The sequence below is a fragment of the Schistocerca piceifrons genome, chromosome 4, assembly GCF_021461385.2.
Source record: "Schistocerca piceifrons isolate TAMUIC-IGC-003096 chromosome 4, iqSchPice1.1, whole genome shotgun sequence".
NCBI classification, from domain to species: domain Eukaryota; kingdom Metazoa; phylum Arthropoda; class Insecta; order Orthoptera; family Acrididae; genus Schistocerca; species Schistocerca piceifrons.
Window position 1 is genome coordinate 619,229,820 of NC_060141.1, and position 19,382 is coordinate 619,249,201.

Below are 19,382 nucleotides of genomic sequence, written 5' to 3' on the forward strand. Positions count from 1 at the left end.
AATTATTATATTCTTCTTGAAGTCTGAGGGTATTTTACCCGTCTCATACATCTTGCTCACCAGATGGTAGAGTTTTATTCAGGGCTGGATCTGCCAAGGCTGTCACTAATTGTAATGGAATGTTGTCTACTCCCAGAGCTTTGTTTCAACTTAGGTCTTTCAGTGCTCTGTCGAATTCTTCACATGGTATCATATCTCCCATTTCATCTCCATCTACGTCCTCCTCCATTTCCATAATATTGCCCTCAAGTACATCACTCTTTCTGAGCTCTTGATATTTGTACAAGTGGTTCTCTTTTCACCAAAGGTCTCTTTACTTTTCCTGTAGGCAGTATCTATCTCACCCCTAGTGATATATGCCTCTACATCCTTACATTTGTCTCTAGCCATCCCTGCTTAACCATTTTGCATTTCCTGCCAACCTCATTTTTGAGACATTTGTACTCCTTTTCACCTGCTTCATTTACAGCATTTCTGTATGTTCTCCTTTCATCAGTTAAATTCAATATCTCTTCTGTTACCCAAGGATTTCTACTAGTCCTCATCTTTTCACCTACTTGATCCTCTGCTACCTTCACTATTTCATTTTTCAAAGGTACCCATTCTTCTTCTTCTGTATTTCTTTTCCCCATTCTTGTCAATTGTTCCCTAATGCTCTCTCTGAAACTCTCTACAACCTTCCGTTGTTTCAGTTTATTCAGGTCCCATCTCCTTAAATTCCCACCTTTTTGCAGTTTCTTCAGTTTTAATGTGCCGTTCATAACCAATCAATTGTGGTCGGAGTTCACTTCTGCCCCTGGGAATGTCTTACAATTTAAAACCTGATTCCTAAAGCTCTGTCTTTCCATTATGTAATCTATCTGACATCTTCAGTGCCTCCAGGCCCCTTCCACATATACAACCTTCTTTCATGATTCTTAAACCAAGTGTTAGCTATGATTAAGTTATGCTCTGTGCAAAATTCTACCAGTTGGCTTCTTTTTTCATTCCTTACCCCAATTTCATATTGACCAACTACTTTTCCTTCTTTTCCTTTTCCTACTATCCAATTACATTCCTCCATGACTATTAAATTTCCCTCTCCCTTCAGTATCTGAATAATCACTTTTATCTCATCATACATTTCTTCAATCTCTTCGTCATCTGCGGAGGTAGTCGGCATATAAACTTGTACTACCGTGGTAGCATAAGAATACTTGCCCATATTACGCATGATGAGTCTATATTGTAGGAATAACTGGAAGTTAAAGGAAGTTAATAAGAGAAGAAATGTGGCTACCCATAGATATAAACTATTCTAAGTTCATTCAAATTCTGTTATTAGCTCCAAATGTGAATTTACAAATACTATTAGGCAATGATTGTTTATTGAAATATAAAGTAAAAATAGACTCCGAAGTTAAAGTATGATACTGGATCAGTGGAGATTCTAAATATGAAGTACCATTTAAGATAAATCATCTAGTACATAGCTCTAACGCATAACTAAATAAAATCCATTTAGTTGTTGCTGATGAGGTTATGAGCAAAGAGGAATCAAAAATAGCTTTTGATGAATTATGTGAACAGATAAGGATTAAAGTCTACAAATCTAACCTGCTAATTGAATATCAGAGGCATGATTTGAATAATATCTTGTGGAAGTACAATAGTGTGTTTTGATAAATCAGGAGTGAATTGTGTGTACATCTGTGAATTTAAAGTAAAAGACAGTGAATCATTCTTTGCAACCTATATCCTATTCCAGTAAGTTTAAAACTTGCAGTAAATGAAGAAATAAACAAAATGGTAGAAAATAACTTAATAGAAAAAAGTTTATGTATAACAACCCCTTACTACCAATAATGGAAGCTACGGGAGGTGTCCTCTTGGTGTTAGATGCACGAACACTTAATAGGGATTTAGAGCCAGAAAGAAATAGACATACATGTATAGATGAATTACTAACTACGTTTGAGCAAAGGAAGTATTTTAGCTCAATCGATTTGACTATCACGTGGTGGCAGGTAAAATTACAGGAGAATTTACAAAAATATACAGCATTTTTGTTTGATGGCAAGTCATATTGGTTTATGGCATTGCCCTTCAGATTAAGTCTGCCAGTCTCAGTATTCACGGGAATCCACAAAAATATACAGCATTTTTGTTTGATGGCAAGACATATCAGTTTACAATATTGCCCTGTGGACTGAATAGGGTATTGCCCATTGTACTGAATGACAGTCTCAGTAGTCATGCAAGCATTACATGAAGCTTTAGATAAGGAGTTATTACAAGAGTTAATTATCTATGTAGATGATGTTTTATTAGTGCACAAGATATGAGAAGAACATTTTATTTTGTTAACTGAAACTTTACAGAAGTGCATGAAAAAGGAATTACAATTAAGTTAGGTCAGCCCATGGCTGATTATTGTCATTATTAAAACAAAAAGCCAAATGTGTTTGGAGGCTTTTCAGGATGATTAAGCAGACTTTTGTAGACACACCTATATTAAAATACTCTCTGATGAACAAAGCATTTAAATTACCAACAGATGCTTCTGTATATGATGCAGCTTGTGAACTGTAAATAGTGTCTCAAGATAGGTGAAAGTAACATCATAGCCTCCAGTAGTAGATGTCTAAGTAAACATGAACTCAACTATACTGAGTAAATAAACATGCAAGAGTTTCAAAGACTAATTTGGGGTTCTAAGATCATTGTATAGACAGATAATTGGGCTTTATCTTTACCTGTGGAGAGAAGGTTGTTACATAGCTGATTAATGCAATCGGGGTTATTCCTTCAGGAATATCAGATAGAAACTGAACACATAAAAAGTTCAGAAAATAAAGTACCAGATACATTTTCACAACTTCCATTAGTGATGAGAGTTAATTCTTAGCACTAAGTTACATGAGTGAGGAAGTAGAGAGGCTTTTTTGAGTCATAAGTTTTCTGTCTGGTTTGATGCAGCCTGCCGGGAATTCATCTCCTGTGCCAACCTTTTCATCCCGGAGTAGTCCTTGCAACCTATGTTCTCAATTATTTGCTGGATGTATTACAATCTCTACAGTTTTTGCCCTGTACATCTTGCTCTAGTACCATGGAAGCCATTCCCTGATGTCTTAACACATGTCCTGTCATCCTGTCCCTTCTGCTTGTCAGTATTTTCCATATATTCTTTACCCTATCAGTCCAGGTAATTTTCAATATTCTTACTATGATGAAACAGATGGATTTTCTGTGGTTTACTTCAACTACCGTCTGTGCTCGGTAAGTTTTCACTGTTTCAGATCTGTAAATTACTGTTATAAATCTTGTGAATGAACTTCCTTTTCTTCTGGACTTTGATTCTTCCTCGGTGATGCGGACATGTTATATCACAATGGTTACTTCAAGCTACTAGATAAACATTGAACTCTCATTCGCAGATCTGTGTATTTAAAGACATCAAGTCTTACAATGACAGTTCCCAATGATTGTAAGTCAAAGTAGTTGAACCAAACAGAAACAGATTCTAATACGTAACGTCTGACCCTTCGGACACATCAGAGTTCCTTTTAACATAAAAAAGATTCATTTGTTTTGGGTCCCCGGCGACAGTGCTGGTTGCCCACATACTGCGAGCCATCTGTGACACTGCCAACTTGAAGTGGCAAAGTATACACATCACCTTGTACAGCAAGTGCTAATCAATAATCGCTACTAGCTGCACCGTGCTGGTGCTGCTTTATGTGGACAGAGCGATGTCTCACTGAGGTGCTGTGTGTCCATTACGGTAGTCAGCTGACTAGCTGCTGTCCTGCAAAGTGAAGCTGTGCTGCCAACACATTGGTTGACTGCTGTCAATGCCGTTAGTAGTTGCAGCAGCACTCCTAGGTTCAGAATCAGTGGCCGAAATCTTCCATTTGATTGATGTAACATTTCTTGACTCACATATTGAGGGTTATTTCAACATGTTAATATTTCATGTAGTTGACCTGGTTGTTATGGTCAACTATTCTGGTTTATCCTTTCTGTTGTGATAATAAATAAGTATTCTAATTACATTGGGTGGCACTACAGCATGTGCCCACATCCTATCTACCTTTTTGTTTACTTGGACTGCACTAGGCAGCTTTATATTCTTCCATTATTACTTAAAAATTCTCTTTATTATTACAAAACCTCTTGTATCTGTGCCCTTCACCTTGGGAGCCAAAATGAAATATTTATGGCTCAAGTTATGGTTTGTAGCTCAACCAACAACTTCACTAAATGTATGTCATCCAGATGCTTTTCATGATCACTTTTACCTCGGTTGTTGTCTTATGGTCACCTTCTTGTAGTTACTTGATTTCTTGGAACTGCAAGGGAGTAACACTAATTATACCATGTGACTTCTTTTCCATCTGCAGAGGGTTGAGGACTAACAGAATTCACATCTAAGTCAACTATCTATGATATCATGTAATCACTCATAATAAACTCTTATGTGTTTTGCTTCTCTCATGAAACAGTTACAATGTCAGGTATATAGATTGCTATTTCACTACTTTTATGTAGCCAAGCTTATAATAGAATCTCTCAGAATGTTATCACAGAAGTAAGTGAAAGACTAAAGAACGTTCCTTGTTTGTTACTGTTTGTGGCCATTGTCACCAGCCCCTCATATTCTGTGAATTTCCACACCCTCCAGGTTGTGATGCCAAACCATAAGTGGCCCCTCCCTCACTGGTGGAGGCACTCCGTTGCTACTGTGCCTTGTTGATGCTCTGTGCTCTTATTTCTCCCCTCACATCTCTTACACAGATAAAAAAATGTGTACACAGTTGGAAGTTCTTTCTATACACTACATATCTTAATAACTTTTCTTTATGACCATCTTTCATCAGTTTAATAGGAGGAAGTGAAGTGTCTGGTTTCATAACATGTTCCACTACATCTCCAGGGCATGGAATAGAAAAGATTGTAATAGTGACAATGAGGTGATGATAAAGAAACATAGCATGTATTTTGACAGATCTCTGCTGAGGTAGACTGAGTGTTCAGACAAGTGTTGTCTGCTTACAATTTCTGTAAATGTACTGTTTATGAAGTAGTTCTGTGTTGTGATAAAAAAGGTTCAGATTGCATATAATGTATGAATATGTAATTGATGGCTTTCAGCTGAGATGACCTTTTTAGAACGACGTTCCAGCTAGTATGGAGGACAATGTAGTGGTGTAGAAGTCAACAGCTATGAGATAGGCACAGTTATTCTGACATTGGTTTACACTGCAGATAGTCAGAAGTAATAAGTGACAGCGACCAAACTCTTTACACAATCAACCAACATAGAACAGAACATTTCATTCTGGCTCAGTTTTGTGACACAACAGAGTAACACATCATTCTGGTGAACTTCGTGACAGAATGCAAAATACTTCTGTACTACTTTGCTCTAGAGAAATAAAGCTGAATTAAGAAGAAAGTCACAAATTTCAAGGAAGGTTTCATTTAAAGATATCATTGTTGTCCTTAGCAACTGCAATTGCTGCTGTGTACAACCAAATTCTGGCACTACAGCTGAAGAATTTTTTAAGAAGGATTGATTTGTTGATGAGACTGTATTAAATTCATCCATTTCTGCAGCTCATCAACTGACAACATCTACAGCTTTCACCAGGTCACATCATCTAGCATCAGTCAGTATCATGACACTGTGACCTATATAAGAAATTGGTTGAGCTGTACTCACTCCAAACTGATTTGTCTTGTTGATTATCATTTATTGGTAGACAGTAATTGCGATTACGTATAAATGTATTCTTATAGTGATGAGAGCCATTTGTTTAAGGTTGAGAGCCATTTTTTTAAGATTTTGGGAGTTCAATTAAAGGCTAATTTAAAAGCTGACCAGATGTTTCAAACTGATAAATTGAGTACTAAGCTAAATATCAATCTCATTGCTAAACATACATCTCAAATGAAGGATAAATTCTAAAATAAATACAAATGTTGCTGCTTCAAATATTAAAATAGATATAAATGTTAACTTCTACTATCAAAGCCCAGAAGATGAACTAATTATTAGAATAGACACTCAGGGTGGTGATGTTGAACAGGCTATTTCAGAGATAAATACAAAGTTAGATGTTACTAACATGAGAGTGTGGAGACACATTATGGATTCTCATCAGAAAACAATAAAGATAAATAATAAGATCTCTAAATTTCAAAGGACATTGTCTGCCTTAACCGAGGAGTTACTTTCTGAGGTAATTAAACAATGTGGTCTGATAAAAAATTAAGTTAGTGAGCAGTTTAGAGAAGTAAATAATGATTTAAAACAGTGAAAGATTCTGCTAAACATAAATTTGTGAAATGCATAACCAAATCACAGACACAGATGCCTGGTTAAATGTGGCAGAGCGGTCGCTTTGGTGCAGCTGTACAGCTGGATTATGTGATAACCCCACTGAGTGCCACATATTCTTTTTCTTATGGTGCCTTCTCCTGAGGAGGTTGGCAGTTCACAAACCCAGCTCTGGATGTGATGTTATGGTGTGGAAGCATCTTCTGATGTGCAATTGTACCATCCCTGAATGTCCTTCCATATTTATACATATGCCCATATTATTGAACTGAATATGAAATCAGAGCAGATCTCAGACATTAATGTCAGTTGTAATGTTCCAGAACAAGACACAGCTACAAGCCAGGTGGAAGTTGTTTGGTCCCCCTTGGCAACATTGGAGAAGGGTAATAGTGTTCCCATTGAATTGAAGGTTCACCCCATGTGGAACTAGATATTAACATGCCTCTTTCCCCATAAATTGTATTTAATGAGTTAATTTGGGATAAATTATCTGATTTTGATGCAGAATTTCAATTGAACTATTGGGACACACATGTGACAGAATTTTGCCAATAGTTTCAAAAGGGTTGTGTGTATTTGAGTTGTCTACTAACTTTTGGCATTAATTTATATGACATAATTAACTCACATGATCTGTTTGGTATTTTTGTAAGAGTAAGTATAAATTACACATTGTGTTAACAGGTAGCACAAGATGACTTACAAAAAGAGTAGAGGTAAATTAAACTGTACTTTCATTTTTGAACTCTATGCTATGTGAGATGGTGAAATTAAATATTTAAGTAAATAAAAAAGAAACTGAAAAGGCATGTTTGAAGTTGAAATAAGGCAGCCTCATGCCAATGTTAAGCAAACAGAAGTTTCTGGGTCAACTAGGCAGGGTAATGACCTTTGAGTTCCCCATTGGGTTCTCAGTTAGCTGCTATATTATTTCTTGATTTGATTTCCTTACAGCAGCTTCTTTTCTTCATTCTATACTGTTTTCTGGAAATTAGGTTTCTGTCAACTGTTGTATTATGAGTATTCTCCTACAAATAAGCATTAACAGATAGCAATTATTAAGATGTATTTTCATCAAAATAGACAATGTGATGTGCCTATCTGTGACTCAGTATCTCTGCTATATGGTGAGTAGCAACTATCGTTTTCATAATGTTGTCATTATTCCATACTGGATTTTCCAGTGTTTGAAGATGTCTTTTTGATATACTGAGCACATTAGCATTCATGCCACACCTATTTTGTGTTTGTGAGAGATTCATAATTGTTAAGTGGTAAACATGATGATAATCATGTGAAATACCTTATTAGTAATACTTTACCCCAGCACACATCTAAGTTATTTTGGAAGCTATGAAGGTTAACTGAGAGAATATAAGTAGTAATATCTGTGATTACTATTTCTAATTATGGTAACTTAATAAGGAGTGCAAAAGTGGCATATTTATAATATAAATGCTCAAATGATGACCACTAAGTAACAGTTTGCTTACCCCCCTCCACCCCCACCCCCCTTTTTCACCCACCCCTCCTAGCCATTAGCATTTTTCTCTTGCAGGCTAATTAAACAGCTAAAAATTACAAATAAAACTGCAAATGACAGCAATTCAAGCAAAGTAATTCACAAATCTCGCTGCATTTCGCATCCGACAGATTAAGAATTTTAGAAAGATAGGGGGATGTATATAATAAGAAAGAAAAGACAAGCAAAGTGATGAGAGTCTGTTTGGACACAGTGAACCCATGTTGAGAGTACAGAAGGTTAGAAATCCTACAAAACAAGATATTTATGAAACCATATCAAAATAACAAAGTAGTTATGATTTATTTTTACTAACAACAATTCTACATCATTGGTGAGAGCACAAAAGTATACTAATATAAGCAATGAACAGGGCTTGAAATGGGAAGGCATCCATTTTTTATATTAAAGGTGTGTTCTAAAAGAACAAGTCTCCTCTTGTCGCATTGTTGGTTGGTTGGTGTTTGTGGGGGGGAGGGGGGGGAAGGGGGGGGAGGGGGGGGGGGGAGGATGGACCAAACAGTGAGCAGTGAGGTTATAGGTCCCATCGGATTAGGGAAGGATGGGAAGGAAATTGGCCGTACCCTTTCAAAGGAACCATCCTGGCATTTGCCTGAAGAGATTTAGGGAAATCGTGGAAAACTGAAATCAAGATGGCCAGACATGGGTTTGGACCATTGTCCCCCCAAATGTGAGTCTAGTGTGCTAACGACTGCACCACCTCACTCAGTTTGTCACATGGTCTTGAAAGTCCTCTGTGGTATGGAAATGATATCCTTTCAACATAGTTTTAAGTTTGGAAAACACAAAAAAAGTCTGCTGGGGCTAGGTCCAGGGAATAGAAGAGATGTGGCACAATGGGAATATGATGTTTTGCTAGATAACTGCAGACAAGGAATGACATATGAACCAGCATTGTCATGAGGCAACATCCAAGTCTGGTTTCTCCATAGTTCAGGTTCTTTCTGCACACAGCATTGTAATCATACTAAATTATTCTAACCCAATGGTACAAACCCCTGATGGACAATGCCTTTGCAGTCATAAAACACAAACACAACCAACCAACGAATATCATTTTGATCTATGACCAACTCATGCATGCTTTTTTCTGAATAAGGAGACCCTTTGCCCACCCACTATGACAGTTGTGTCTCTGAAAATGTTCTGCCAAGTTTACAGCAAAACTTCCCACAAACACTTTTTTTAAGCTCACTCTTTCTCAATTTGCCACTAATTTGACAAATAAATTTTGCACGTGTTCACTTCAGTGGCTCTAGCTCAGTGTTTAGTGGTCACAGTGAAACAAGGCTAACAGCAGTTTGTTGTCTAAACCTCCCGCTACTTATATTCATCATGCACTTCCTCTGCTGATTGATGTGCTATTTCAAAAGATTGGTTTCTTTTTGAATATGTCATATATAGTAACTGATATGCTAACCTCCAGCTTATATCCTGGTGACATCAAGATAGTTACAACAGCTTAATACAGTAGTGGCCGCGTGGGCTAGCCGAGCAATCTGAGGCATCTTGTCACGGTCCACGTGGCTTCCCCCATAGGAGGTTTGAATACTTAGTGTGAGTTAGTTTAAGTTAGATTAAGTAGTGTGTAAGCTTAGGGGCCAATGACCTCAGCAGTTTGGTCCCATAAGACCTTACCACAAATTTCAAAAAATTTTTAATACAGTAGTGATGAATATAAGTGGTTAGTGGAGGTCACTTACAGAGGAGTACATTTAAGACATAGTGAATGAATAAGTTCAGAAATTGGATACAGGTTCTAGATACAATAGGTATAATAGTGAAGAACATGCTGTACCCTTATACGTAAATGGTAAAATGGAAAGGGTGGGTGTACTGAAAGAGAAGGGATGGCCCACACCAAAATGGGAGTGAAAGAATACATATTGGGATGCTGTCACTGCAAAAACTTGGGAATATTTGCAGAGTGTACACTTCAGATAGAAGTGTGTTTGATGGTTGCTACAAGGCAGGATACTGTTGATTTGAGGCTTTCTCCATGGTGATAAAGTAGATGAACCTACCTGACTTTGGTAGTCAATTTTGATATACAGGTTTGATAAATAACTTGGTGGTTTTGGTTTATGAAGATGAAAGTGAGTACCACAGGAGAAGAGGATGTTGTTCCAAGTCACAATTATAAGCAGAAGAAAGTTGTTAATAGTTATGATATTCTCTATTTATTTAGATAAAAAGAATTTGGTGACACCATTCATTTGTGTGTGGGGGTATACATAGTGCAACACATCATTTTGGGGAAACTGATGCATTACCCCAAGTCTCAGTGACTGATGAGTGACTGTTGCAACTTTAACAAATGTTCTCATTATTAGTTAAGTGATAAGTTTTGACTCACATACTGTGTGCAGATTTTTGTATTGTGCGTGTTTCACAGGCATGAATTGACACAGTATGTACATCTACATCTACATCCACTCTCCGCAAGCCACCCCACAGTGTGTGGTAGAGGGTACCTTGAGTAAGGCACGATGATGAGAGCAATCTTTCTGTGCATCTGCTGGTTTGGCAGTTAACTCTATACCCTTGCTGTCCTCACTAGTATGAGTGCTGCAGGTCATGGAATAGAGAATATTGTGCCAATCATGATGATGTCATGATAAATGAATGTAGCTTTTATTTGACAGATATGTAATGAGATACAGGGGTGTGAACAAAATTATGGGAACACCAAAAACACATTACCATGCCTAATATGGTGTAGGAAACCCATTGGCATTCAAAATAACTTCCACTTGCCGCAGAATGGATAAATACAGGTGTTGTATAATTTTTGAGGGTGTCTTATATCATTCTTCCTGCAAAATAGCTCAAAAAACAGTGATGGAGGTGGATAGCAATCATGCACCATTCTTTCTTAAGTAGACTGCAAAAGCCCAATAACACTGTGATTTGGCAATTGTGATGCCCAGGGGAGAAGTGACAATTCATCCTTGTGCCAAAAAACCTGTCCTGGATTATGTGAGTGTGAGAACAGTGGTCCTGTCATCTTGGACACAGTATCATCATTGGGGAACAAACATTCTACGATCGGATGGACCTGATCAGCCAAAATCGCCATGTAATCATTGGCAATAATATGTCATAGAAGAATTGCCACAGAGCCCATGGCATACCATGATAAGGCCGCCCAATCATCACCGAACCCCCACCATATTTCAGTTTTGGGATGTAAACTCAGCCAGAGGTTGAAAACAGCATGAAACAAGACTTTGTTCCATTGCTCCATAGTACAGGTTTCATGGCTTAGGCACAATGTTTTCCTGTTATGGGCATTTAAATCACTGATGTGTGGTTTTGTAATTCAAGCTCACCCTGCAATTCCCAGATTAAGGAGCTCCCTTCACCCTGCTTTGGTGCTGACAGGATTCTCGTGTGCGACATTCCGTTCTGCTGTAACTTTTGCAGCTGTCATTCTCTTAATTATCGTCACAGTCCTTTTCTTTTCAAATAGCACCTGTCACAATTACTCCATTTAAACTTTTGTCCACTTTTTGACTTGGTGGACAATGCTGTTCCACTTTCCCTATGTGTGGTATAAATATTTGATAAAGCACCTCTTAAAACACCAAATGCTTCGGCTTTCCTTGTTACAAAAGAGGCCCAGTAACAATTCCTGGGGAACCCCACATGTTGTGTTCACCCATTATAAAGCTATACTCCATTATGGATTACTTTAGGAGTGACATGTCAGTAGGAGCTTGTGGAGGGATGGGGTGGAGTTGCCACATCTCAGCATGGAACATGTGTGTAGTATTGTATTTCATTCAACTCACTCAAACTGGCAACCTGTACAAACAGTCATTTGGCGTCATTGTATTCTGAAGGAGCTGTACTGTGTTTTAATTTTAATTTCATTCATGGAAACAAGTTTCTAAGTTGATTTATGGGTAGTTTACAAAAATTTATTTTAGAATTACTGAATTTTTGACATCTGGGAAACTTCTTTGTTATTGAAAGTAGCTGAACATATTATACAAATTATATAGTAAGAATACATCATACTTCCACCTGTTCCAAGCCAGAACTCATAAGAAATGTGTAAAAGGTGTAACCTGACTTACTTGTCATGCATAATGCTCTGACCTCACATCAAAAGCCCAGTGGTTGTCAGTGTGGTTTCATTATAGGATCAGTTCACGCGGTTTATAATTAATCTGTTATTACATTTTTTTATGGTTATTTGTACATTCATAACCTTACAGTGATTTTAGGGTGGTTTAAAGCTGTATTGTTTGCTGATGACACAAGTAAACTGATAAATGCTGCACTCAGTCTTGCCAGACACATGCCTACAAATGCTTACGAGCAAATAGTTTAAGTATTAAACTCACAAAGCCTTAAATTTTATGATCTGAAACATGCCAAAATGACCTGCTAGCAGCAGAAGTGAACATTAATAATACTACACTAAGTGAAAGACAATACAAATTCCTGAAGGCCCAGCCAGATACAAATTAAATGGGGTCAATACATAGGTAAATTCATCAAGAAGCTTTGTTCAGCATGTTTTGCTCTTAGAAATATCTCTCAGTGTATTGCCAAGAATGTTGTCATATTTTACAGATATACACTCCCTGTTGCCCTATAGAATTACTCATTGAAGAAAATAAACCAATCAGCAGAGCAATAAGAATAATGATTTAAGGATATTAACTATACATCTTGCAGAGGACTCTTTCAGTATCTTACAATTCTTAGACTCATTTCCCAGTACCTTTATTCGGAAGTGGCTTTTGTTACCAATTATGAAAATGTATTTCAGCTGAACTATGATCTACACTCTCACAATAAAAGACAAAAAAATTATTTTCATGTAGATTTTGCCTCTTTATCTGGCATTGAGAGTGGAGTCATGTGCTCTGGTTCAACAAATTCCCATATAACAAAAAGCAAGAAATTGGTAGACACGATATGTGGTGACGTCTGAAGAGCAGGATGCCAAAGCAAAGTTGGCATCTCGCAATGAAACCACAGAAGAGTATGGTTGCTGTATCTGTAGCAATGAATGAGAAATGCTGACATAGGTAGCAATTAATGAGAAATGCTGACATAGCCACACCTCCTAGAGCTTTGCTATACCACCACAATCCATTTGGTCTACTTATGGCTGAGGACCACTCACCCCAGTCTGCCGGCCGTGGTGGCCGAGCAGTTCTAGGCGCTTCAGTCTGGAACCGCGCGACTGCTACGGTTGCAGGTTCGAATCCTGCCTCGGGCATGGATGTGTGTGATGTCCTTAGGTTAGTTAGGTTTAAGTAGTTCTAAGTTCTAGGGGACTGATGACCTCAGATATTCAGTCCCATAGTGCTCAGAGCCATTTGAACCCCAGTCTGCAGTCAGCGAACAAGACAATAGTATCTTCGTAGACAGGCCATCGTCTGTTATTCTTCAAGGGAAGAGTTTTGTAAATTTGTCTGTAAAAAGTTAATATTATGAAAAGGATAGATTGCTACTCGCCATATGGTGGAGATTTTGAGTCACAGACAGGGGCAACAAAAAGACTGCTAAACAAGTAAGGTTTCAACCAGTAGGCCTTTTTAAGAACTAGACAACACACACACACACACACACACACACACACACACACACACACACACACACACACACACATATTCATGCAAATGGAGCTCACACACAAATGACTTTGCCTTGGCAGCCAGAGACAGTAGTCGTGCATATGAGTTGCGTTTGTGTGAATGTGTGTGTGTGTGTCATCCAGTTCAAAAGAAGGCCTTTTGGCTGAAAGCTTACTTGTGTAGCAGTCTTTTTGTTTTGCCTACCTGTGACTCAACATTTACAATGTATGGTGAGTAGCAATTTACCCATTTCATAATAAGGTCATTATTCCATCCTGGATTCTCCATTGTTTGTCCGTATAAAGTGATACTTTAATATTCAGAGCAGCTGTAAATACTCAGAACATTCGTAAGGGACTGTATCACATAAATTTAAGTAAATCTTCATACCTGTATTGTAATAAAATGAACTATGAAACAATGGAAAATCCAAGATGGAATGCAACAATATTATGGAAAGGAAAGTTAGTACTCACCATATAGCAGAGATGCTGAGATGCTGCGACTGAGCATCTCCACTATATGATGAGTAGCACCTTTGCTTTTCATAATAATGTGAACTAATATTTTATATATTAACGTTCCACTCAATCTTCTCTCGAAGCTAACTGAAGAACCCACCATTGTCCTGGCAAGTGTATTTTTGTACAGCATAACACAAGCAATTGAAAATAAAATAGAAAATATCCTTCATTAGCCAATCCTTCCACAAATTATGAGAAGATTCAAGGATTGAAAAGTTCCATTAGTTTCATGGAATGTTGAAGTGTTCATTGTATATATGCATTACAAGAAATAGTAATTATTCGGGCCTCTATTGTTACAGATATAAGCATTTATTTTTTTAAAAAAATTACCATTGTAATTGGCTAATTGTTTACTATTTATGTATTCCAGTAAGGAGTTAAGCTGCCAACAGGAGATAAAGAATAGCTGTTCAATACAACCAAAGAAACAACTGCTCCTTTTTTTCTCTTTCAGAGTAGTGGCTGTCCCTCTAGTTTGCTTGTTACATATATTTGACTTAAGAGCAAATAATATTAAACATTCAAGTGGTAGTTTATTGTTAATATGGTGAACAGATTAAGATTCTACGATTTGCTGGCCTTTTGTTGGTGTTTACTTTGACGCACCTGATGTCCTTGAAGATTCTCTGTAAAGACTGGATCTACAGTACATGATGAATGAATAAACAAGTTTGGTTTCACTTATTTCTGTGACTAATTTGTTAGGATTTACCAGTGGTGGGGAGGAGGGGGGGGGGGGGGAAGGGTGTTCCAGTATATTGCATTGGTTGGTTGTTTGGGATAGGCTGTTAACAATGTCATGGATCTCATGACTGGGGAGGTTATCAAGTAGTGACATTTCATTTCTTCGACAGACTTGAGAAAGTTGTGAGATTTGGACTTTGAACACTGGAACTCTAAACCTGGATGGTACTGGGTGACAAGGCTGGTTCTTCCGAGCTTTTTGCCAGTGGGAGTTACCGTCATCAGTGGATGAGAGGAGGCGACTGCCTGGGAGGTCTATTTGTAGACAAGGACTGTGTAGTAGTTACAGTAAAGTCTGCGAGCAGTTTTTGGTATGTGTGTTGAGCCATTTGGTGGTGGAGCAGAAACATTTGTTATGGATGACTACGCTGTAAGGAAGGGACTGTTTGATATGGAAAGATGAGAAATGCCAAAATGGAGAGTTTCAGCTGGGCTATGATCTACCTTTTTATAACTGTTCTTTTTTTCTGTGTCTGGAAAATTTCATTTTGCCAGATGCTCACAGTCTGACTTTGGACCTGATTGGTCTGTTCCTTTCAAACTTTGCATTTTGTTAGGATTATTTATTTAAAATATGGTTCCTCACAGATACTCCATTACACAAACACACACGCACACACACACACACACACACACACACACTCAGAGAGTAAGTTCAGTTTTGTGACAAAGACAAGCACCCTTGGCTCTATTGTCCAGAGATTCAATTGTGCACATATGACAAAGATATGAAAAACTCGCATTACATATTATAATAAATTTCATTTTTCTTTTAATATTGAGACTTCCTCCAAAGAAAAGTAAAAGGTGAGTACTGAATTTCACATGGATTTAATCTTCATCTTCTGCACTCAAATTCTTTCATGCAGCATCTTGAGTCGAACCCTTTCCTATGGCTTGGTTAGTAGATCAGCTTACTGTTTGGTCCCGTCAGTGTGTTCTAATTCAAGATCCCCATTCGAGAATCATTCCCTGACATAGAAGTGACATTTTCTATGTGCTTTGATTTTTGATGATGTGTTGGGTTTTTGGACAGTTTTACTTTACATGTATTGTCAACATACAGTGCAGGAGTTTTCACTTGTTTGGAAGTTCCAATCAGTTCATACAAAACCTTTTTAACCAGTTCAACTTCTTTGCGCCTTCACTGGCTGGTATTATTTCTGCTTCCATAGTAGACATTGCCACTGTCTTTTATAACTGACTGGTCCATGATATAGCCCCATGACTGACAGTTGCGACAACACCTGTCGTTAAATGTCTCGTGTCCTTGTCACCAGCATAATCAGCATCACTGTCTTTGTTGTTGTGCTTAATTCCATAGTCCACTGTATTCTTTAGGTATCTAAAAGATCATTTTACTTGAGTCCAGCCTTGAACTGTATGATCTTCCATCACTCTAGCTGTTTTTTTCACTGCAAAAGCAATGTACAGATGTGAGACAGTAGTCAAATACATCAGACAACCCACTGCCTCTTGGTATGGAACTTTGCCTGTGATCTTCTCTTTTACATTATTTTCTTCAATCCAATTGGAGTAGAAACTCCATTAGACTCAGCCATTCCAAATCTTTTCAGAATTTCCTTTGTGTAGTTTTCTTGGTTCAATGGTATTGACCCATCTTCATTTTTCTAGATCTTCATCCCCAAAAAGTTGTTGAGAGACCCCTAGTTGTATGAAACTCCATCTTCAACATTTTCATGAATCTTCAATGTCTGTGTTACTGCCCACAGGTAAACTATCATCAACATAGATTGCAATACACAGACAGTTCTTGCTGCTCTGATGGTGGAAGAGACACAGATCAGTATCAGAGTTTTTAAATCCAGCCTTCATCATTAAGTCTTGGAAACATTTGTTCCAACAAATGTGGTGCCTCTATGAGACCATACAGACTTTTCTTCATCAAACAAACATGCCCAATAACATCTTCAAAACCTTCATGTTGTTCCATGTATACATCTTCTTCAAGTACTCCATTTAGAAAAGCTGTTTTGATGTCAAACTGGTCAAGCTTCAATTTCTCTGCAGCAGCCACTGCCAACAGGGTTCGAATTATATCATAATGCATTACAGGGCTGAACATTTCTTCATAGTCAGTTCCTTGTCTTTGTATGTGTCCTTTGGCCACAAGTCGACCCTTGAATCAAACTTTCCCATTTTCTGCAGTTTTCTTCTGTAAGACCCATTGATTTTGCAAAATCCATACACCACTTGGACACTCAGCAATATCCAAAAGTATTATTTTCTTTCAGGGACTTTAAGATTTTTCATGATTGGCCTCCAGCCACTGATTTTTATTGTTAGACTGCAAAGCTTCTGCATATGAGCTTGGATCCTTGTCCCTGAGGATAGGAGTTCCAGCCATGTACACATAATCTCCACTGGCCATCCATTTTGGTTTCTTCTTCTCATTTGCTTCTTCATTTCTCACACAAAACTTTGCTTCCTGCAGAAGTTGATGCCACATCCAAATCTTCTTCCTCCTTATTACTTTCTCCAGAACTTGACGTTGTCTCCAAGTCATCTTCCACTTCACTTACTCTTTCTGTTCTGTCGTCATGGCTGACAGCTTCTGATTCCTTTTTCTCACCAGAAGTCTGATTAGGCTGACACTGTTGAACAGCAACTTCAAATTCAGCAGCACTGGTACGCAGATTGCATACAACTTCAGGCTTGAATTTGCATCATGACATAGTAAACTTTTCTCTGAGATGGAATCCAGACCCTAGAGCCACCTCTGTCATTTATGTACCCCACCAGATGTCCAAGCACAGCTTTTTCGTCAAATTACGAACAAAAATTTTTATTGACATGCACATAACATTTGTTCCAAAGATTCTCATATTATTCAGGTTGCCTACTGGTCATCCATACCGCAGTTCATACGGAGATTTGTTTTCAGTAGAGAACTTCGAAGTGCAATTTAAAAGATATGCAGTAGTATTGCATGCTTCTGCCCACAGTTCCTTTAGCAGTTTACTGGGGTTCAACATAGAATGTGCACACTCTACAATAGTGCAGTTTTCTGTTTCTGCAACACCATTTTGCTGTGGTGTGTAAGGAGAAGTGATGCAATGCTCTGTGCCTCTGCTTGCCACCAGTTCCAAGACTTTCTTGTTATCAAACACTCTTCCTCCATCACAACTGAACTGTTTGACAACATGACCATTTGTCTTGGCTTCATTCAAGAACTGTTCCAGGACTGTGCTGATTTCACTTTTCTGCTTAAGAAAGAAAATTTTACAGAACTTGCTAAAATCATCCTTGAAACATACATAATATCATGCTTTTCCGAGAGACTCTGTAGACATAGGTCCACTTACATCAGCATGGATTTGTTCACCTGTAACCATTGGTCAGTTCATTCTATTTCTGAATGCCAGTCTATGCACTTTTCTGAGTGCACATCCATCACAGAATTCTTCTTTGCACCCATCCACATTGATGTCCATCTGCTTCAAGATGCATTTCACGTGTTGTTTGTGTTGATGTTAGAATCTCTCATGGTAAATTTGCAGCATATCTGACAATGTCATCAAATTCACTTGAGCTGGTTGTACTGGTTTAATGACACATGTCAAGAACATAGAGACCATGGCTAACATGAGCACTCTTCATTGTTTGCTCAGTGACTGTGTCTTCAATTTCCACACTTTTGTCATAAAGTCTTGTGCAAAGGCCAATTTGCTCAATTGCTTTGTCAGAGAACAAATGAGCAGTCGCTTCAGGAACATAAAGTACATCTTTCAGTTCACCATTATTCCTGGCATTATTCAACTGCATTTGTATTTTCACAGTTCCCTGTCCATGAGCCAACATGCTCACACCTCTTTTCCCTATAAAAATCTTTTCAGGGATGGCAAATTTTGTATATGATATGAAATATTCTTTATTTGCAGTGATGTGATTTGTGGCACCACTGTCACAGTACCAACTGCCGATTCCAACACAGTTTTTGAGTGAAGCACTAAAAACATGAGACAAAAATGCAACATTCTTTTACATGTTCTATTCAGAATGATTGATGTTAATGTTATCTGTCTTTTTTTTGCTGGATACTTTGCAGCCCAGTGGCCTACCTGCCCACTTTTATGACAAGGAAATCTTTGTTTCATGCATTCAGTATTCTTTTTAAATTTTTTCACTACTGATATCATCACTTTTGCTTCACTGAATTTTCTTGTTAGACCAACTGCATGTAACAAATGCGGCTGGTTCAACCATACTTTGATCATGCAATTCAACTGTGCACAATTTTTCAATCAAAAGGTTTGCCTAGTGTGGAGAGAATTCCGCCATTTAAAATTCTTTCAGGCAAAACATTAACAACGTGATTCTGCAATTCATCATTCAGATCCATGAAAAGCTTCTGCAGTTTTGCAGCGTGTGTGCTAATGTCCTCTTTGGCATCATGTTGAACACAAAAAATGCTTCTATCAACATGTTCAGACATTGTGTACTGCTTGTTTCAAATTGTGCAGGTAACTTATCCCAAATTTCACTTGCCTGGGTGCATGTTAACATCAGCTCTGTAACGGACTTTCCTAAGGCACTAGCCAGTAAACTTGCTGCTTTCTCATTGTCTTTCAACCACTGCTGATGTGCCGCTTTTTTCTCTGCGGTCACATCATGCGGCTATTCAG

At 37.9% G+C, this 19,382-nt stretch overlaps 1 protein-coding gene across 1 annotated transcript in view; it reads left to right on the forward strand.

Moving 5' to 3' along the window:
• The window catches only part of LOC124796064 (peptide transporter family 1-like), a 178,140-nt gene extending 171,101 nt beyond the window's left edge, over positions 1–7,039 (forward strand). The window contains exon 11 of the mRNA XM_047260151.1: positions 7,010–7,039. Coding sequence (XP_047116107.1) covers positions 7,010–7,039 — 30 coding nt within the window. The remainder of the gene's footprint in view (positions 1–7,009) is intronic.
• The last annotated feature ends 12,343 nt before the right edge of the window (positions 7,040–19,382 follow it).